This window comes from Tasmannia lanceolata, unplaced genomic scaffold, assembly GCF_043159265.1.
Source record: "Tasmannia lanceolata isolate RefF3 unplaced genomic scaffold, GAP_Taslan_0.1 ptg000012l, whole genome shotgun sequence".
In the NCBI taxonomy this organism is placed as follows: domain Eukaryota; kingdom Viridiplantae; phylum Streptophyta; class Magnoliopsida; order Canellales; family Winteraceae; genus Tasmannia; species Tasmannia lanceolata.
In genome coordinates this window covers 22,796,112-22,818,399 of record NW_027518689.1, presented here as the reverse complement: position 1 = coordinate 22,818,399, position 22,288 = coordinate 22,796,112, and the positions used below count along the sequence as shown (strand labels likewise).

Sequence of the window (22,288 nt, the reverse complement as noted above, 5' to 3'; positions counted from 1 at the left end):
ACGTATCTAGAGTCTCTGGTCAGAAAATTCAGAAATATCACATTCACTCATTTGTCCAGAACGAAGAATCATTTTGCGGATGTATTAGCTACTCTGGTTTCGATGCTTGACATTTCTGCGACAATGGAGGTTCAACCATTAGAAGTAAGGCTTCAATGGGCCCCGGCACATGTTAATGCTATTGAAATAGCAGGGAGGTGTTCAGATGGCAAGCCTTGGTACACAGATATCAAAAACTTCATCTCAGGCAAAGGACATCCGCCGGAAGCTTCAGGAAAAGAGCGAAGGTCTCTTCAGAAATTGGCCTCTAACTTTATCATCTGTGGTGAAGAGTTGTACAGAAGGTTGTTCCATGGAATCAAACTTTTGTGTATAGATGAAGATCAAGCCGCTGAACTCATAGAGCGGACACACGAAGGGGTCTGTGGACCGCATATGAACGGAAAGATGCTGTCAAGGAAGATTCTCAGACTTGGATATTACTGGCCGACAATGGAAGCAGACTGCTACGCCTATGTGAAGAAATGTCACAAATGTCAGGTCTATGCCAATCTCATCCATGTGCCGCCTTCTCAGTTACATTCTCTTACTTCACCATGGCCGTTCTCAGTATGGGGAATAGATATCATCGGGAAGATAAGTCCGAAGTCTTCTAGTGGGCATGAGTATATCTTGGTTACCATTGATTACTTCACAAAGTAATCAATGGGTCCCATTTCAAGAAGGAGGTGGCGCATCTGTGTGAAGAGTTTAAGATCAAGCATCATAAGTCTTCACCCTATAGTCCTCAAACGAACGGAGCTGTAGAAGCTGCTAATAAAAACATCAAAGTAATCATCAGCAAGATGACCGAGAGTTACAAAGATTGGTCGAGCAAACTCCCGTATGCTTTGTGGGCCTATAGGACGTCGATCAGGTCCTCCACAGGTGCAACTCCGTATTCTTTGGTGTACGGAATGGAAGCGGTCTTGCCTGTTGAATTGCGAATTCCCTCCTTGAGAGTGATGATGGAAGCTGGGTTGCCAGAATCTGTTTGGGCTCAAGCCAGATATCAAGAGTTACAAATGATTGACGAAAAGAGGCTGAAAGCATTGTACCATGTTCAGGGGTATCATCGCCGCGTCGAGAGAGCCTTCAACAAAAAGGTTCGAATTCGAGACCTCAAGAAAGGAGATCTTGTTCTGAAATCCTTCCGGGCACCGGTATTTGATCCCAGGGGTAAATTCAAGCCAAAATGGCCAGGTCCATACATTGTTGATGAAGTACTGCCAGGAAAAGCCGTCAGACTCCTCGATGAAAATGGAGAAAAGTTAACAAAGCCAACAAACCTTGACCAACTCAAGAAATACTATGCTTAAAGCACCAGAAGGCCTTCCTTGGCCGACCAGAGCTTCAAACCAAATATCATTTCGTAAAAAAAAAAAAAACATATCAAAAGAATCCGTTGCAAAACCCTGTTGAGCTTACACAAAATCAAATCCATTCTCTTTGAAAACCCATAAACTAAGGGCATTTGTGCCTTGAACTACGCGTGACCTGATCCTCATCCTTTGGGGGTACGTAGGCAGTCTGGCTAGTCCGGATTCGGTCGAAACCTTGGAAAACTTATCAAAACTCCGGTCTTTCAAACCCTAACCTACCTAAAAAGTCCTTTTGGTGCAATAGGCAAATGTTTGTGGCTAAAAAAAAAAAAAAATGGAGTCTGAAGACCCGTTAGTTGAAAACCCGCAAGGGCGATCTAAGCAAAAGTTAGGGTCATTCACCTGTTAAGTTGAAAACCCGAAAGGGCGGCTTAGGCAAAAATCAAGGTGTGAGCCTGCTGGATTGAAAACTCGCAAGAGCAATTCAGGCAAAAATTAAGGCAAGCGGTCTGCTAGATTGAAAACCTGAAAAGGCGATCTGGTCAGTGGCAGTGATTTCTAAAGAAGCTGAACAGCAGAGGCAGACAAGACTTGTAACCCAGTAATGGCATCATCAAAGTCTGAGTAGTGCCAGCATGACTTGCTTTGGTCTTTCTCTAAATTAGGGTCACTTAAGACTAAGCAATCGAAGGGGTGCAATGACCATGACGGTAATACCGAACAGGGAATGAATCACTTTTAAGCATGGTATTCGAGTCACTCTAAGAGTGGTTAACCTTCACAATTTAAAATATTTGTCAGGTCAAGAAGCAAGTTGAGTCTTTCTTGAAATCCAAGTCCTGTGTTTGTCAATGTCTTTTACTTGTCACTTGTCAAAGTTTGTCGCGTGTCAAATCAAAATATCCAAGGTCTTGCATGGTCTGTACCTTTCCCAGAGCTGGGGTGACAGGCACCAAAGCAAGAAGTCTCTTCTCCGGAAGACAGATTAAATCATAACGAGGTTCAGAAGAATAGCAAGCTATCAGGCCTATTGAAATTTTGTTAGCTGGCAGATTTGAAAGAGTTCTTTCAGGCAGAAATGATCTCATTGTTGTCATGTTTTCTCTACACAGAGGGCTTCGTAAATCCAATATTCATGAAATGAAATATTTGTTTCCCTGCATTTGTATTTGCTTTATTAAAACTCTAGTCATGGAAGTATGAAATAACTAGGGACATCTTTTATGACTTGGCAAATCACGCCAAGTCATAAAAGCTGTCAAATCCACAAAGGCAATCAATGCCAATGTCTCCAGCAAGTTGAGATAAGAGAGGTTACGAGCACATTTCGAGTCAAACCTCCAAATCCCCCGACTAAGCCTACTCCATAGTCAGCTCATCAGCGAAGCTAGTCCCCAATGGAGTCTAACATCTATTTCCCAGAGAGTCCGCTGGCAATTGCTCAAAGTATTCAATTCCCAGCAAAAATATAATTCTTTCAAAAATGGGTCAGTACCCAAAATCCCAGCAAATCATGTGAGTCCGGTCCTCAGCAAGGAACTCGCACTCCCATTTTCTCGGCAAGAGACAAAGTAATTTCCAAAAGAATCAATCCAAATCAATCAATTCAAATCAATCAATCAATCAAAAATGTGAGAGTATCAATCTTTTCATAAGAATTTTACTCCTCGATCAAATTTCCATCGCTTGTTACTGCGTGAGGGTTCCGCATAACAATGCTTTCCCTTTTGATTAGTGCGTGAGGGTTCCGCCTAATTAAAATTCCACCTTTTGTTACTGTGTGAGGGTTCCACATAACAAATTTTCATCGCTTGTTATTGCGTGAGGGTTCCGCATAACAACACTTTCCCTTTTGATTAGTGCGCAAGGGTTCCGCCTAATTAAAATTCCACCTTTTGTTACTGTGTGAGGGTTCCACATAACAAATTTCCATCGCTTTTTACTCCGTGAGGGTTCCGCATAACAAAACTTTCCCTTTTGATTAGTGCGTGAGGGTTCCGCCTAATTAAATTCCACCTTTTGTTACTATGAGAGGGTCCAAGCCCATTTCTACACGGCATCTAAGCCCGTTCTCACACGGCATCCAAGCCCGTTTCTACACGGCATCTAAGCCCGTTCTCACACGGCATCTAAGCCCGTTCTCACACGGCATCCGAGCCCGTTTCTACACGGCATCTAAGCCCGTTCTCACACGGCATCCACGCCCGTTTCTACACGGCATCTAAGCCCGTTCTCACTCGGCATCTAAGCCCGTTCTCATACGGCATCCAAGCCCGTTTCTACACGGCATCTAAGCCCATTCTCACACTGCATCCAAGCCCTTTTCTACACGGCATCTAAGCCCGTTCTCACACGGCATCTAAGCCCGTTATCATACGGCATCCAAGCTCGTTTCTACACGGCATCTAAGCCCGTTCTCATACGGCATCCAAGCCCGTTCTCATACGGCATCTAAGCCCGTTATCATACGGCATCCAAGCTCGTTTCTACACGGCATCTAAGCCCGTTCTCATACGACATCCAAGCCCGTTCTCATACGGCACCTAAGCTCGTTCTTATACGGCATCTAAGCCCGTTCTCATACGGCATCTAAGCCCGTTCTCGTACGGCATCCGCCATCCTGAGGCATTCTTTCCAAAGTCTCCTTCGGCATCCTTTCCAAAGTCCCCTGAGGCATCCACTCTGAGTAAGACCCTGGAGGCATCTGACCCCTTTAAGAATTCAACCTTCGCAAAATCATTTTCATTAATTCTTTCCTTCTTTAAACCAATTTTCGGGGCAGGTCAAAACGCGTTGTCCTTTTGGCTTTGACATTCGTGTGACGAGCACCCTCTGCCAAAGAGGGGCATCTGTAGACACCCCATTTTGACCTAGTGTGGGACCCAATCCCGCGAGAGGGGTGAGGCGCGAGCCGCCACGCACTCTCTTGGTCTCTCGTACCCACGCGATTGGCGTGTGCATTTTAATTATTGATTTTAATTCATCTTTTATGTGAACTTGGGATCACAAAGGCAATCCGAATTCCACACAAAAGAGACTGACAGAGTCGCCACCTAGATGTGAGATCTAGGACCCGTAATTAACCAGAAATCTAGACTCGCTACCTGGTTGCAAGAATGGAAGGTATGGGAATTTATCCACCACATGCACCATTCCTGCCCGATAATCGGTCTTCAATTCCAAAAGCTAACTCTTTTAAATTTATTTTAAATGGCTCATTCAACTCTTTGTTAATGTGCGAGCTATGTGACATGCATCCTATGATCTAATTTCAATGTGAATCCTAAATGTGTATCTTGATTTCTTAATTTGTCTGGATTCAATCTAAGTGAAAGTTCTCCTAAAATTCTAATTTCATGGAAAGTCCTAAGTGATTTAATTAAGCATTTACAAGAAAATTAATATACAAAACACCACAATTTGTTGCGGTGCCGACTCGCGGTTGGTATGCCATCAGACATCCAAGCTGCCTACGTACCCAAGCCTCACTGGGATCAGAGTCGACGTAGTTCGGTGCACCTAAGCTAAGCTACTTATGCCTAACTCAACTAAGACACCGACGTAGACGGGATTGACTGTTTCAACAGTTTTAGGAGAAGTTATTTAATTCAAGTTAAAAATTTTATTATCTTAGGATTTCATCTAAGATGCTATATGATTCTTATCTAAATGCAAGTTGTTCCTTAGACTAATGCAGGTTAGCCTACATCCTAGTTTACTAGGCTTGTTCTAGGGAAAGATTGGGTGACTAGTGTAACTAGACCTATGGCACGGTTGCTATCCATAGCAAGCGTCCGTGATGAGGCTGGACTCCTAACTCTAGGACTCCCTAAAACCTAAGACTCCCTAAAACTTAGGACACGACACGACACGACACCAGTGTTCCTAAATTGGGCTCTAATGGTTCTTATATCGGAAACCATAATCCAATGGTTCCGGAAGACTCGAGACAAATCGATTTAAGCTCTTGAAGTTAGTTAATTTCAAATTTCAAGGATTTTCAGTTCTTGGACATTAAAGGATTACCAATGGCTCTAGGATTTACCAATTTCGGCCCAGAATAGCATCCAAGGAAGGGAATCGTGCGCTCTTTCCTTGCGCAATTTAATACTTAGGTTATAGCACCTTATTGCCTGGCATATCTCAGGATTTCCGTGGACAGTAACCTCGGAGCCAACAACGTGCTATAGCTTAAATATTCAAATTGTCAAAGATCGAGTGCAATAGGGATACGATTATGGATGCACTGGCCATTTTTCCAGGAAAATCTAAAGATCCTAAGATTGCTGTTTCAATGGATTAAGGAGTTAATATGTGACAGAGATTTAAGGTTCTTTAGAGATTTTCAGATGATTTTTAATTAATTTCGGATTTTCAATGAATTTTATCAATTTTAAACCATATGAGTGATTTTACAGGGGAAACCGTTGCAAATGAATTCGAAATGAGTTGAAACTTCTACAGCAGCAAGATATGATGAGATGTAGCTTATTGAGAGATTTTTACAGATTTTTACATTAAGCTCATATTTAATTTTGATTTAACAATTAATTGACCATATTGCAAAAATAACACAGAAACTACTAGAAATAGAAATCTAAATTCAGTGAAATTTATACAGAAATAAGATATGAGTAAATATAGCATGCGGTGAGATTTTCATAAATTTTGGAAACTATTTACTATCAGTTTCGGATTTTTCAATTTTCAGCCCAGATTATGAATTAACACTACATCCCATATGAAATAAGATCTAAATCACTTGAAACTTTTACAGAAACTAGAAATATGGAATATAAGAATACTGTAAAAATTTTGAGAATTTTATCCGTGATCTGATGTCAGTAAAAATTCTCCCAAAATCTGATAAGTTTCAAAGAAAGTATAAAATGATATACCAAACCAATTCCAAAAATTCCCAAAAATTCATGGTAGAATCTATCAGCATTATATTATTTTCCTACGAAATTTCATTAATTTTGGAATTCGTTTAGTATATATTTTATTTTTCTTCATCGAAAAGATATTTTTGAAGAGTTTTCTATTTTTTAAACACGATTTTCGAGAAAATTACGACTCCGGAAAACATCCTTTAATCTTGTTTTGATATGATGAACACAAGAAAAATTTTAAATTCTAAAAAATAGATCATCCTGAGATGGCTATTTTTTCGAATTCCGTAATTACTCAGCCATTATTTTAAATAAAATACCCCTCTTTACTGAAATTTTCGAAAACCGTTGATCCAATGTCTGATCTGATCCGATGATTATCTTACTCTATTTAGATAGATCGTTGTATTAAATTTCGGGACGAAACGGAATCGAAATACCCATGTAGATCATGATTTTTAGCATACACATTTAATATTCAATTAAATTCAATTAAAGGCTAAAAATCATGCAAAATTCATAATAAATGCCAAATAATTCGGGAAAAATCCGAGAGTAAGGTACCGACCTGTGATCGAGTTCCACGCCGAATCCAAAAGCCGAAAATCCGGAAATACCTCGCCAACGCACAATCCACTCCGCTTTCTTCTTTTTTCTTTTCTCTTTTTTTCTTGTTTTTCTTGTTTTTCTCACGGCAGAGAGAGGGAGTGATTGGGAGAGATAGATTAAGAGAATGTGAGAGTAAAAGAGATATAGAGAGAGGCAAGGAGAGTTTGAGAGAGATAGAGAGAGGCAAGGCGAGTTTGAGAGACCGAATGAGAGACAAGAGGGAGAGACACAGAGGTGGTGAGAGACGCGAGGGAGAGACACAGAGGTGGTGAGAGACGCGAGGAAGAGAGAGAGAGAGAGAGAGAGAGAGAGAGAGAGAGAGAGAGAGAGAGAGAGAGAAGGATAGTGAAAGAAGAGAAAAAAGAAAAAACAGAGTACTAGAAACTCTGTTTTTTTTTTCTTCTTCACGTTGGTTTTTTTTTTTGTTTTTTTTTTTGGTGAGTTGTTGTAAAGGGGAGCTTAGAGGGAGGGATAGAGTTGGGTGAGAGGAGGAATGGGCTGTTTGAGAGAGGAGAGAGGTGAGAGTGGGCCGTGAGATGTGTGGAGAGATGAGAGGGGAACACAGAGGGTAAGGAGATGAGAGGGGATGAAACAGAGTATGGGAGATAGAAGGTTGGGAGTGGGGTAAGTTGCTATGTGAGAGGTGAGGTTTTAGAGCCGTGTGAGGTTGAGAATGAGGTAGAGAGGTGATAATGGGTCAGGGAGGAGTTCAAAAACAATGCTCTGCTTTTGTGGAGTTAAAATAGAAACGGCTGTTGTTGTTAGGGAGAAGACGCAAAAAGATCGATCCTCTGTTGAGCGTGGGAGATGAAGAATGGTTGTGAAGAACCGAGAGAGAGATCTAGAGAGGGATCGAAGAGGGTCAGAGAATGGGGTAGGCTCCTGTGTAAGAAAACAAAAAACGGGAGGGAGATGGGTGCTGTTCTCCTTCTCTTTTGAAGGTAATAGCTGTTCGCTGTGTGAGGGGAGGTGAGAAAGCAGAGAGTGGAGAAGATGGAGTGAGATGCGGAGGGAGAGATCTACGGAGAGTGGTTCGATCTGAGAGAAAGAATAGAGGGAGAGAAATAAGAAGAATCGGTCCCCCAGAGGTTGCTGTGTTCTCCTCCTTTTCTTCAAGCTGTGACTCTAAGAAAACTCTGAATCGTCCCGGGAGAGAGAAATACCAGCCGCTGTCTCGAAAGATCTTTTTTTTTTTTTTTTTTTAGAGAGATCTCTCCTTCTTCTGTGAGGAGATCTCCTGGTTGAAGAAGGGGAGTGATCTCTGCCCTCCCAAGGATCCGAGAGTTGCCGTATTTTCTCCTCTCCTTTCCTTTGAAAGCCAGACGAATCTTTTTTATTGCCTTCTTCTGTAACCTCTCCCAATCAGGCAGTTGATATTTTTAGCCTCAATTAACATCCCACGATTGAGCTATTTGCCTTCACCGCTCATACACCTAAGAAAGAAATATTCTAAAAGCATGGCAAAGACATATGTAGCAAGTGAAGGGAATTTGGCAAAACAGCTTGGTACATTCTAGACTTCCAAAAGGGTCGTTTGGAATAAATGGAATGGTCGAAAATTTCAAATAATGGTGGGCCCCTACCTTAGGTGAATTGTTCTTGCATTGTACTACTTGCATTCAAATCCGTTCCGTTAGATGATCTCAACCGTTCATTTAATGGGGTAATTGGAACCACTCAATCAACGAGCTTTGATGTAAATTGACGGTGCCCACCAAACTATTTACATAGGCCGATCCAAACCATCGATTCGATGGGCGACTATGTAAACCGGTTGCACCCCACGAATTGCTTTAGCAGAATGATCTGTGCCATTGAAACGATGATCCACTATGTAAATTGGTTGTGCCTCTCAAAATTAATTTTTATTACAATGATCTCGACTATCGCTTTGATGATCCACCGCTCAAAACCAATTTCATAATCAGGATCCAAACCGTCCAAGCGATAGGCCTCACATTGTAGATTGGTTACACCCTTCGAATTGCCTCCACATTGCTTAATTGGTGGCCCACAAATCTCTTCCGTTAGATTTCAATACTTTTAAATATGGACCCAGAAAAATAAAATTGAATCGCTTTGGGTGAGCTCGACACATATTTAGCGGGCCACTCGATTTTAAATCCCACAACAAAATGCTAGGCCCATCCCTTGGCCGAGTTTCCCATGAGATCCGTTCATCAAAATTTTAGCGGGCCTGCTCTCTTTAACTTAGTGAATCCTATCCCAGGTTGGACGAACTTATTTTTTTCTTGTATTTGACCTTTGAAAACCATAGTAAACCCTACAAATGACTCGAATGTTTCTTGTGTGGGCCAACTTGCTTGATCCAAATCTAACCAAAATGTTCAATGCGGGCCCACCAAACGGGTTCAAATTCTCCCTTGCTCGGATTCTCGTGAATAACCCTTCTCAACACTCAGCAAAAAAATGCGAAACATGGCAGAAATGATCGGAAAGATCGAGGAAACATAGGAAGTGGACACGGGAATAGAAAACACTGAAAAAGACTGATAGCAAAACATTACTTTCTTTGTTGATTAGAGCGGAGCAAAATGGGGTGTCTACACCTAGTCCGTATTTCCAGAAAAATTTTGAATAAATCCCAAAATCTGAGTTCTGAAACCAAATTTAGAGTTTCCCATAATCAAATATCACGTTCCTAAACTGAACCCCAAATTCCCAAAGAATTGAGCCTTAAAACGCGATACCCGTGAGTTTTGGTATTAACACTCTCCCATTTATACCACTAAGCTCCAAATAGCATCTTCGCTAGCCCATCTTGTTTCTCGTCTCGGTGTTTAAAAAAAAATCGTCAATGGTCATCAATGTTCCCAAGGTGCCCTGTAAGAGGATAACATGAAAAAAAGACAAGTCGAGTTTGCACAAAAATTAAGCATGGATGTGTCAATATCATTTCCCTAGTTAGGCAAGCAAAGGGGGTGAATTAGCAAGAAAGGGAGTGCTAGTAACAGTTCTCATTTGCAAAGAAAAGAAAAGAAGAAACCATTTTCTCTACCCTAAGCCACCCCCTAGTTGTGTAAAAGAGTGGTCATAATGCACTTGAGAAGGGCTGTACCAGGGAGAATGGGAGGGGTGCAAATTTATCACTTTCCTTTACAACACCCCCATCAAATTAGGGTTTAGGGAGATCTGATTTTCTAAAAAGAGGGGGACCTCATTTTCTGCAGCCGCAAGAGAGAATAGAGAGGGAGAGGGGAGCGTCCATCTTCCGTCCATCTTTCGCCACTCCTCCTCCAGCCACCACCGGCCACCATAATCCCATTCCACAGCCACTAACTACATCCCACCACCACCTCTGCAACTCCGACAACCACCACCACCATCGCCTCTATTCACCATCCTTCTCACCCTTTTTGCAGATTTTGTTTCTAAAACCCATAACCCACATCTACAACCTCCGATCAAATCTACCCCAAACCCTTCTTCAAAACCCATCGGGATTCTCCATCGCCGACCAACCCCTCTTCTCCGACCAACCCCTCTCCTCCGGCCACTCCTCCTCCAGCCGACCCCTCCATTGCCGCCACCATCAAACCCATTTTTCTTTTTATTTACAAACCCTCCACCACTCCCATCTTCTCTGACCACCAGCCACCACTGACTACCACAAACCCACTTCGAAAACCCTCTTCCACCCTCATCTTCTCCAACCACCACCTCCAGAACCGAAACCCATTTCCACCCCAAACCCACTTCGAAAACCCAAGTCCAAAACCCAAAACCCATCTCCATTTCCAATCTCTGCAACCCACCCTCATTTGCATCTCCATCTCCACCATCCTACATCTCAGCCACCCTTAAACCCCTTTTCCTTTTCATCTAAAAAAAAGAGAAACAGAGAGAAAATCCAGAGGGAGAGAAAGAGAGAGAGAGAGAGAGAGAGAGAGAGAGAGAGGGAAGGCCGATCATCTTCCCCAACCTCCCCGTCGCCTCCACCCTGAATCCGGCCGGCCATCTCCACTTCCATGAGCATCTCTCAACAGATTTTCATTTTTTTAAATCCCCAAACCCATTGCACATGTGTCCTACCTCCTCTAACCCTCCATTGATTCCAACCCATCTTTTCCCTCTTGAAACCCATCTCACACCTTCATATTCTCCAACATATCTTGGAAACCCATTTCAAAACCTCTAGCATCATCATCTCTCTTTCCCAATATTTCTCCCATTTGCAGCTATCCCCATGGTTATAAACCTTCTTTTTCGTTAAATCCAACCACCATCTTTATTCCCTATCATCATTAAACCCAATTACCTTGGATCTAACCACCCCACTGTAGCTGAAACTCTTGTCATTTGTTCATTTATTTCTTGCGGCAACGGGGAGGGGATTTCACAGAATGGATCTTGATTCTATCTCGGACAGCGATTCAGGTAACATCTATCCCCATTTTTAGCTTGCATTTAGAGCATAGATCAAGGTGAATTGATAAATGGGTTTTTGGGTGCTATAAAATGGATGGGATCTGTTGTGGCTGTTGGGATGAGGTTGAAAGTTCGCAGAAAGGTTTTAGATCATTTAATTTGACCTTTATCCTATTTTATAGCAGCTGATTTTGACCATGGGGAATTACGGATGTCGGGGCATGACTGGTTTGTTTTATAAGCCCAAAAGGAAGTTCATTGAAATTTGGAGTTAATTTCAATGTTTGATATCTTCAATGGCTTTCAAGAGTTCTCTGTCGGGTTGAGGCGATGACGGGATGTTTCTTGAGCCATCCCTTCGCCCCTCATGTCTCTTTGCTTATCCCATCATTTCTCATAGGCTTAGGGATTTTCCCTTCTTGGAGGCCGTCCTTTCTTACAGAACTCAAGGGTTCCTTCCTCTCCGAGATGATAATTTTCTATAGGGTTAGGGATTAATTTCTTTCCTTCTTCGGGTTCATCTTTTCACACGTTCCTTAGGGTTGTCCTTGCATTTCAGGATCCCCATCGATTTTGGGAACACTCGTCGGGTTTAGGCGATGACGGACGGCAACCTCTTGAGCCAAAACCTCCTTTCAATCAAAAAGGATAAAAATACATAAAAAAAAAATACAAAGCAACAAAAAGATAAAAAAAACAACAGAAGCGTTTTTCAAAAAGCTGTTTCGAACTAGGTTGGCTTGATCCCTTTCCACAGGGTACGTAGGCAGCTTGGGATTTTCGTCCCAAGTTCAGTCAAACTTTTCAATAAAATCATTTAAACCCTTCAAAAAAATCACTTCAGCATCTAAAAATATCTTTCAAGCTTTTCCCAAAAATACAAAAACCAAAATGGGCAAGGATGGTGATTGCCAGGTCACTTGGAGCCTTCTTTTCATTTCATTTCCGACTTTGATCGTGGTTTGCCGGTTTTATCGGTTTTCCAATGTTTTATCGGATTTTGGGATGGGCGACGACGTAGCGTGGCCCCTTTACAGGGATTGTCCTCGCTGAGCCCAACGATAGGCTATGACGATCGCCAGACTTGTCCGATTTTGAGCGGATCAGGATCACTGAGCTCGATTCCTTTAGAATCGCTCCCTGAGTCTATCGTATGTCCCATTTTCTTTTCCCTGGCATTTTGGGTTTGTGCATACCGTCTATTCTCTGATTCCTTTATTTCCTTGTATCTTTTAGTTTATCGTGTGTTTGTCTTTGGTTCCTTGTGTGTTTACTTTCAGCTTGCTTATTCCTTGTGCGTTTAGTTTCACATGCTTAGCTGTAGATATTTACTGCTTTTCTACTTATCATATCTGCTATTACTTGCTTAGCTGTAGCTGTGCATGCGGATGTTATTGCTTTCCTAGATGTGATGGGTTAGGAGTAGATGCAGTAAGTTAGGATTTGGATGTTTATTTTGCCCATCCCCAGGTCATGCATGTTAGATAGACGTTTCTTCGGGGATACTCGTTCCCATTTCACATGATTTTAGCCCAAAACTCTTCAAAATTAATTAAAAATGGCATAAGAGACCAGGTGCTTGCACTTGGGTGAATTGGGGGCGCTTAATACCTTCCCCATTCGTCATCAGGCACGGACTTTTGTATCTCTGGTTATCCGTTGCAACTGAGTATTTCATGGGATTCAGGGCCTACTTGCTTGGATGGCGACTCTTCTTTGTTATAGGTACATCTTGGTTCCGGGCTGGTCCTTGAATCGAGAGGTATCTCATTTACATCGCCACCCATGCTGTGAGTGGCACCATTTAGAGAGTTCCTTGGTAGAGCTCTCCACATTGTGGAGATCTTAGAGGATCGGCGTGGGATCTCGTGTCCCTCGCCCACCGTCCTCGGGATCGGAGTCCACATTTATATAGGGTAAGCAGTGGTTTAGAGTGTTTATAAGTGTTTAATATAGGGTAAGCAGTGGTTTAGAGTGTTTATAAGTGGTTTATAGATGGTAAACAGTGGTTTAGAGTGTTTATAAGTGGTTTATATAGGTTAAACAATGGTTTAGAGTGTTTATAAGTGGTTTATATAAGCCTAGCAGTAGTTGAGAGTGTTTATAAGTGGTTTATATCGGGTAAGTAGTGATTTAGAGTGTTTATAAGTATTTAATTTATGGTAAGCAGTGGTTTAGAGTGTTTATAAGTTTTTAATATAGTTTTTAAAATGAACGCAACTCCATAGGATGATCCAAACCGTCCCTTTGATGGGCCGCAAAGGTTGCATCCCAAAATATCATTTTCGTAGGCTGTCCTAGCCCTGCAATCTAAATAGAAACTACATATTATGCATCCTCTCTCTCTCTCTCTCCATCTAGTTTTTTCAAAATGAACTATGGCCCACACCATAGGATGATCCAAGCAATCCATTTGATAGGCCACATCTTAAATAGATTGTGTCCCAAAAAACCATTTCCATATGATGATCCTAACCCTCTGATATAAAGAGAAACTGCTTATTATGGAAACCTCTATAGATTCGAGGGTTGCGATCATCCTATGCAAATGATATTTTTGGGCGCTACCTATTTACATTGTGGCCCATCAAATGGATGGTTTGGATCATCCTATGGTCTGGACCATACACGTCATTTTCAAAAATATGGGTGGGGCCTACAATTGGGCCTTAATGTTACTGTACGAACCACACTATAGGATGATCCAAACCATGGACGGGTTGGATCATCCTATGGTGTGGACCGTACACTTTATTTTGAAAAATATGGGTGGGGCCTACGATTGGGCCATAATGTTACTGTACGACCAACTCCATAGGATGATCCAAACGATCCATTTGATGGGCTACAACGTAAATAGGTTGTGCCCAAAAAATCATTTCCATAGGATGATCGCAACCCTCCAATCTATAGAGGTTGCATAATATGTAGTTTCTATATTTAGATCGGAGGGCTAGGATCAGCCTCTGGAAATTATATCTTGGGACGCAACCTATTTACGTTGTAGCCTATCAAATGGACGGTTTGGATCGTCCTATGGTGTGGCGTTCATTTTGAAAAGTATGGCAGGGCACGTTTCTTGTTGGGCCCACCAATTGTTCCCGTTGGAGAGAGAGAGAGGGAGAGAGAGAGAGGGAGAGAGAGACAAGTAAAAAGGTTGAGAAACACGCCATAAAAAAGTAAAAATGTTTGAGTTTTCAAAATGAGGGCATTTTCGTCCGAAACCCATGCAAACCTGTCAACATCACTTCAAATTGGTAATTTAGAAAACACCCCCTGCCACGTCATAGTCAGTACGAAGCCCTTTTTTTAGTCATTTCCCTTAACTAAATTATCCAAAATGCAGTTTGAGTGGCCAATTTAAAACTGTACACTAGTCATTTCAGCCAACAATAATGGACAATTTTATGAGATTTAATTATATAGTTCGCTAGGGACCCATCAATTTTTTAGGGATCACAGTGATAAGTGCTACCAATGTCAACGAATCCACTTCAGATCAAATCCACTAATATCTTGTTGATGATCTGGTCCCATCCTATTGCTAGGATCCTTTGGGGAGTACTTTTTTGAATCCTACATTTTGAGTTTGGGTCATGATCCATATCGGATCTCCATTGGAGAATTCTAGGTCCTACTAGAGAGTAGTTGTGTGGTTCTAGTTAGGGTTATTTTTTTGGGTTCTAGTTAGGGCTTTGAAGTACGTTTTTACACACATATTTGTTTACACAATGGTGGTTTTTCTAAAAAGATAACAGCGGCAGTTATTCTCAACAAATTAAAGGTTTTTCCCTCCCAAAGGCTTGGAGCAGTTGTAAACAGTTATAATAGATAGAGTTACAACTCAGGTCGGGCGGGTCGGATTTTCCAAAACCCTACGCTACCCAAGAAATTATCTCTGATAAGGTCGGATCAGTTTTCCTTAAGCAAAACCCGAGATTCATAAACACAGCAATACCCGAGATAGTTTCTCGGGCTAGGTCGAGTCGGGTCGGGTCGGTGAAATTCCAATGATAGGCCCAAGTGGCAACCTAAAAGGAGATTAGGTTTATAAAAATAAAATTTACCTTTTGAAATTTTAACCCAATTATTTAAACTCTCAAATGAAGGATTAAGAGATCAAAAAATGGAAACAATTTAAGCAAGTAAGTTAAATCTAAAGTGCAATGCAAGAAAGGAGCAAGAGATAAGAAAGAGTTCACCCGAGATTTAAAGTTGTTCGGTCCTCAAACACACCAGGCCTACTCCACTCCACCAACCAATCTCGTTGATGGCTTCACTATGTTGATCTTCTTAACCTTGGCGAAGACCGGTGCCAATTACAATCGCTTTAACCTTGGTGGCAATCCTCACCACGGAGAGAGGGCTACGCTTCTCCGAACACTTGCCCAAATACAATGAAAGAAAATAGAAAATTACAACTTCCCTCTTCAAGGGTAGATAGCTCTCAAGCTCACACAAATTCCACTCTTAAAATGATGTACAAATTCAAGCCTAGGTCAAATCCCTTTAGATATCCCAAATTGAGGCACAAGGGTGATTACCACTCTCTAATATGTTTAGAGCAGGTTTAGGAATGAGAGAGAGATGTTTTAAGGCATAGAGAACACATATTTATAGAGAAAACCCAAATATGACCGTTACAGGGGCATAGTCGTAATTCTGTAAATTTCCCAACGGCTATAATTGTTTTTGCCAACACAGTGTTCTCGAAGTTCCGAGATATTTTCTCGGAGTTCCGGGAATTGAAACAGAAGTTGGAAAATAGTCCTTGGACCATTTCTCGGAGTTCCGAGAACTTTCTCGGAGCTCCGAGAACTTTCTCGGAGCTCCGAGAACTTTCTCGGAGTTCCGAACTCGGAGCTCCGAGAATATTCTCGGAGTTCCGAGAAGCCTGAATCAGCAGATTTTCCAGATTTTTTATGCTGATAATTTTTGGGCTTCATGGGCTTCCAAATTACACATAGATGGGATTGTTATTCCAATTAGGGTCAGTTGTTTGGTGACTCCATTATGCCTCAAGGAGGGGTACCTAGTAGGGATTAGATGTACAATCTAACACAAGACTTAAGCCTTCAAATCTTCTACTTTTAAAGCACATCTTCAAGTCTTGAACTCTTGCATGGATCACCTCCATTTTTTTGGCTTTTCAAGATCACTCCTTGAATGCTCCAAGCCTTCATCATCCTTTGGCTTCAAATGGTGTTCAAGGATGTACAAGCCTCGATCCATGCTGTTTTCCTTGATCTAAGTGTTTGAAATGCTTGAATCTTCAATACATGCACTTAAACATCAAATACGTTAGAAATACAACACATTTCAACTTGTGTTTGGAATCATCAAAACATAGAAGATTGCCAAGGTGAGAACCATTGGGCTTACAATCTCCCCCTTTTCTGATGATGACAACACACAAGGTGATTGCCACATTTAAGCACACTAAACATAAAACTTCTCCCCCTTTGTCATCACAAAAAGAAGGGACGAAAGTTTTAAACATAAGGGAAAAATTATGCAATGTATAGCTCCCCTTTTGTCAAGGAATAAATCAAATCAAAACACCCCCTTAATAAAAGCAAAATTCAAAACAAGGAGGAATTTAAAAACTCATATGGGGTTTTGAAAGATAACTCATTTTCTAGCTCCCCCTAAATCAAATGTCCCCCTTAAACAAAATACAATCATTAATAAATGGGGATCATCCAAATTAAATTCCCAAGATAAAGATATAACAATCTAAGTAAAAGTCTTGGGCACAAAGAACCAAAATTCATAGAGATATTCAAATTAAGCATATGCCCATAATCTAATGCAAAAGCATAAAAAATTAAGTTGGGGCCTTTGGAACCCACATCCATTTGGTTCCAAATGATTTAGATTTACCTAAAATGTTCTTTTCAACCCAAATCATCTTAATCTTAGGTAAAGTTTTAAGAGCACATTCATTTTTAAAATGTCCTAATCTACCACAAAAATGATATTTTGTGCAACAAGTAGATGGACATGTAACAATACAAGAAGATTTAAGATTTTCAACATTTTTCTTCTCTTCTTGCAAATTTTTGTTTTCAAAAACCAATTTTTCATTTTCTTTTGCAAATGACTTACATCTTTGAATCAAGTCTTTGTTTACATTAATCAAGTCATTGTTTATTTGATTCAAAGCTTCATTCTTGAGCGAGAAATTATCAATTTCCAAGTGCAAAGAATCAATCTCATTTTGTAGTTTGGAAATTGAGGAGTTGAAATCCTTTTTAATATCAAAAGTGTTTAAACAAGGATTCACAATACTACCATGTAAATGAGAAACCTTAGAATCTTCTAATGAAAGATGACAAGAATGATTTTTAGAGATTTCTTCAAGTTTAATCCAAATCTCATGTACATCTTTACATGTTGAAATTTTCTCAAAAACATGGGGAGACAACGAGCAACAAATTGCAATCAAAGCTCTACTATTTAATGCATGCAATTTGGACCCTATTTCCCCCCTTTTAAAAATACCATTTTCTACAAGATTTAAGATCTCTAAATCCAAAGATCCTAAAAAGAATCTCATACGGGTTTTCCATTTCCCATAGTTGGTTCCATCAAAGGATGGAGGGATAGAGATGTCATGACCAATTTAAAAATTCATGGGTTTTGCCAAAAATGATCTTTAACTCTTAACGGTTAAGGCTTTTGAAACAAGAGCCCTAGCTCTGATACCAAGTGAAATTCCAATGATAGGACCAAGTGGCAACCTAAAAGGAGATTAGGTTTATAAAAATAAAATTTACCTTTTGAAATTTTCACCCAATTATTTAAACTCTCAAATGAAGGATTAAGAGATAAAAAAATAAAACAATTTAAGCAAGTAAGTTAAATCTAAAGTGCAATGCAAGAAAGGAGCAAGAGACAAGAAAGAGTGCACCCGAGATTTAAAGTGGTTCGGTCCTCAAACACACAAGGCCTACTCCACTCCACCAACCAAACCCGTTGATGGCTTCACTATGTTGATCTTCTTAACCTTGGCGAAGACCGGTGCCAATTACAATCGCTTTAACCTTGGTGGCCATCCTCACCACGGAGAGAGGGCTACGCTTCTCCGAACACTTGCCCAAATACAATGAAAGAAAATAAAAAATTACAACTTCCCTCTTCAAGGGTAGATAGCTCTCAAGCTCACACAAATTCCACTCTTGAAATGATGTACAAATTCAAGCCTAGGTCTAATCGCTTTAGATATCCCAAATTGAGGCACAAGGGTGATTACCACTCTCTAATATGTTTAGAACATATTTAGGAATGAGAGAGAGATGTTCTAAGGCATAGAGAACACATATTTATAGAGAAAATTCAAATATGACCGTTACAGGGGCATAGTTGTAATTCTGTGAATTTTCCCAACGGCTATAATTGTTTTTGCTGACACAGTGTTCTCGGAGTTCTGGGAATTGAAACAGAAGTTGGAAAACAGTCCCTGGACCATTTCTCGGAGTTCCGAGAAGCCTAAATCAGCAGATTTTCCAGATTTTTTATGCTGATAATTTTTGGGCTTCATGGGCTTCCAAATTACACATAAATGGGATTGTTATTCCAATTAGGGTCAGTTGTTTGGTGACTCAAGCCTTCAAATCTTCTACTTTTGAAGCACATCTTCAAGTCTTGAACTCTTGCATGGATCACCTCCATTTCTTTGGCTCTTCAAGATCTCTCCTTGAATGCTCCAAGCCTTCATCATCCTTTGGCTTCAAATGGTGTTCAAGGATGTACAAGCCTCGATCCATGCCGTTTTCCTTGATCTAAGTGTTTGAAATGCTTGAATCTTCAATACATGCACTTAAACATCAAACACGTTAGAAATACAACACATTTCAACTTGTGTTTGGAATCATCAAAACATAGAAGATTGCCAATGTGAGAACCATTGGGCTTACAGTCGGTTTTTTTTTGCATTCTCGATCAATTCACCATAAACCCACTATGAACACCTATGATGTAAGCCTTCTAGGTGCTTGTAATAAGAACAATATCGGTTGATGCTTATAACCAGAACAAGGCCTAACTGCAGATCTGGCTGCAAGTCATTTTCCATAGCAAGTAAGCCATCTAACAGGGAAATGATTGGGATCCTCTGGGATCTGTTTAGACACATGAGAGCAAGCACCCCTTAAAACTCTTCAAGTAATTCATGCATAAACTGACAAAAAAAAATTCAAAAAATCTATTACAAGCACCAATAATACTGAATAGGGTTGCAACTCGGGTCGGGCGGGTCGGGTTTTCCAAAACCTTGCCCTATCCTAGAAGAAATCTCGGGTCGGGACGGGTTGGGTCAGTTTATTTTTTAAAAAACTCGAGACTCCTAAACTCGGCCCATGGTTTTTTTGGATCAAGTTGATGCGAGTGGAGTTTTACCCAACCCAAGTTGCAACCCTAGTAATAGAAATCTATATAAGGAAATGACTGCGTCCAAGAAATAAGTATCAAAACCAACATCAAATATGTCTTAATTTATCTTTACATTTACCTTTTAGTTTTTTGCACTGTCTATTACTTTTTAGTAGTTGTACTTCAACGCAAGAATTGAAGACTTTAAGGAATGGATTCGTCATCTTCTGTGAGCATTTCACTTTAATTCTCTATCCATCGCACTAAGACATGTTTTTATTATTTTTATTAAGAATTTAACTGGATTCTTGCCAACCTTCGTCGAGTCATTTGCATTCTGTGTACATCGATCTCATGACCATCACTTGGCACCATGTGCTTAAAAAGTCCTTTTGTCTAAAAAGGCATTAGTGCCCAAGGAAGAAGTGATATTCCCCTCTTCTTCTCAATCGTCTAAAATCCAATCCTAGGGGACAGAATTGATTACCCATCGAATTGAATTTTAGACTCTCAACATATCAATTGACATGCACACAAATCCAACACACAGCACACACTACTCACTCTACACCACGACACTGTATCACAATCCGGGTAGTCGTCAACACATTTTAGCACGCCCTATGGGACCTTAGTCTGACGCGATGCCAAATGGATCCGAATATTAGAATTAGAAGTACAAATGGTGAATCTATCATTCTTAGAAACGTTGAGATACAAGATCAATGGACTTTAGATAGAGAAAATCCGCTAGAAGAAAATCCTAGTGCAATCTCTCCAAAGAAACACTTCTCTATGAGGCAAGATTTCAATATACCTGCTTGGATTAAAGACGTGACCACTACAATTAGATAACACATAGAAAAAAAATTCGCACGAGCTATCCCAAACGGTAGCTTGACAAATTTGTGAAGTGATTAGGCCATTTCAGTCTTCTAGGGAGAATTTTTCCAAGTGGGTCAACAGGCTGTTCAGTCAACTTTCTGATAGGATTGCACTGACAGTGCCAGTTCAACCACCATCTTAGCAGGAGAATAGATCAATCTAGCAGCTACCATATACTGGATGATTTGTCCCTAGTTCAAGTAGCCAGATGAACGATGGAATAATATTAAATCAATTTTAAATGCTGCAGGATAAAATCTTTATATCAGGAGGCTAATGCGCTAGCCCATCTTCTTCCGTCCAGTGAGACACAAGTAAAAATTCGATGTTGGGATATAATTTTCCATCGACTGCGATAGTTACTAATAACATTGCCGCCAGTATGTTTGCGCAACAGGGAAAGTCACCTATGGCGAATCGACCAAACCCAGGAGTTGTACGACGCAAAGAAAATTTGACCAATCTAAATGGCAGTTTGCAAATCGGCAACATGAATGGTTTTGCTGGGAAAAATAATTGAAATCAAACCTAGAACTAACCTCAGGCACCACAATAAAATCCCCATGTAATTCTTGATGGTCGTCGCACCCCTCCTCCCCTGCCTGGGAAAAGCAATGCCGGCGACGTCTCTTTTCCTACGGTGATGTGGGGTCGTGACAAAGGGGAATGAAGACACGACGTCTCTCTCCCTATCTGCCTTTTCCATGTAACCTTTTTGTTATTGGTATTTTTTAGTCGTGTTTAGATTTTTTGCATTTATTTTTCAGTTTTGGCCTCTTCTTTCTTATTAGCTGACTTGAGCGTATAGACACCTAATTTTGTCAATGTGGAACTAATGATAGGTTGTCACGAGGAAGAGTCTTATGACGAGTCCCAGAGCACCTGTCGTCTTTCTTCCAAACTCTCTCTAGGTTATGAAACTAGGAAAAATTTTCAAAAAAGATCTTTACCCCAGAGGTGTAACAAAAGCCCATCTTTACATGGTATCCCGCTGATGAGCACATTTATGTGTGAATTGTAGGTAGGAAAAGCATGCATATTTCATATTTAGAGTGGTACTACTAAGGTATTTTGCTTGTTTTTTGTGTTTTAGGGATATTCTTGAATTTCTATGGAAAATGGAGCTATAGAGATGAAATTCCAAATTAAAATTCAAGTGTGAGAACAACTAATTTACAAGTGGACCGTCCAATGGATGGCTTGGATCGTTCCTTCGAAATCAAGAGAGGGGAGACGAATATAATTGTTCATGTTATATTGCATGGAGGGGTAGATTAGCCATTTGCGAAAAATTGTGGCACGGTTGCAATTCATTGGAAAAGTGGGGATAATTTGGTTGTTTCACACAACAAAGCAAGAGGAAAAATAGGGAGAAAACCATCGACTTAGCTCTCTCTCTCTCTCTTCCCAACTGATTTTCTCTTTCTCTCTCTTCTCCCTATTTCGGTGGGAGGGTTTTCCCTAATGGCAGTCTACTATTAGTGTGTCTCTATGCATTTTCTTCGACTAAATTAAAAATTTATCTATGTTTAATCTATGTGTATAATAATGCTTGTAAACAATAAAACTAATCAAAATTACATACACAAATGTAATGTATAACTATTATCAAAGAATATGATGCATAAAGAACAAAACCCCTCTCTCTTTTCCTTCGTGAAAGTATGAAATGAAACGACTGAAATGGGTGAAATCGCATTCACATCCGATTCATTAAGTGATAAGAGAGGTTTTGACCAAAATTTGGAGGGAATTTTTGTAAACCATTTCGGATCGTGA

The 22,288-nt window shown here is 40.5% G+C and overlaps 1 protein-coding gene across 1 annotated transcript; it reads left to right on the top strand.

Moving 5' to 3' along the window:
* The first annotated feature begins 845 nt into the window (after nt 1-845).
* LOC143888638 (uncharacterized) lies at nt 846-21,658 on the top strand. The gene is made up of 2 exons (XM_077393076.1): nt 846-1,218; nt 21,603-21,658. The coding sequence occupies exons 1-2, from the start codon at nt 846-848 to the stop codon at nt 21,656-21,658; spliced, it is 429 nt and encodes a 142-aa protein (XP_077249191.1).
* The last annotated feature ends 630 nt before the right edge of the window (nt 21,659-22,288 follow it).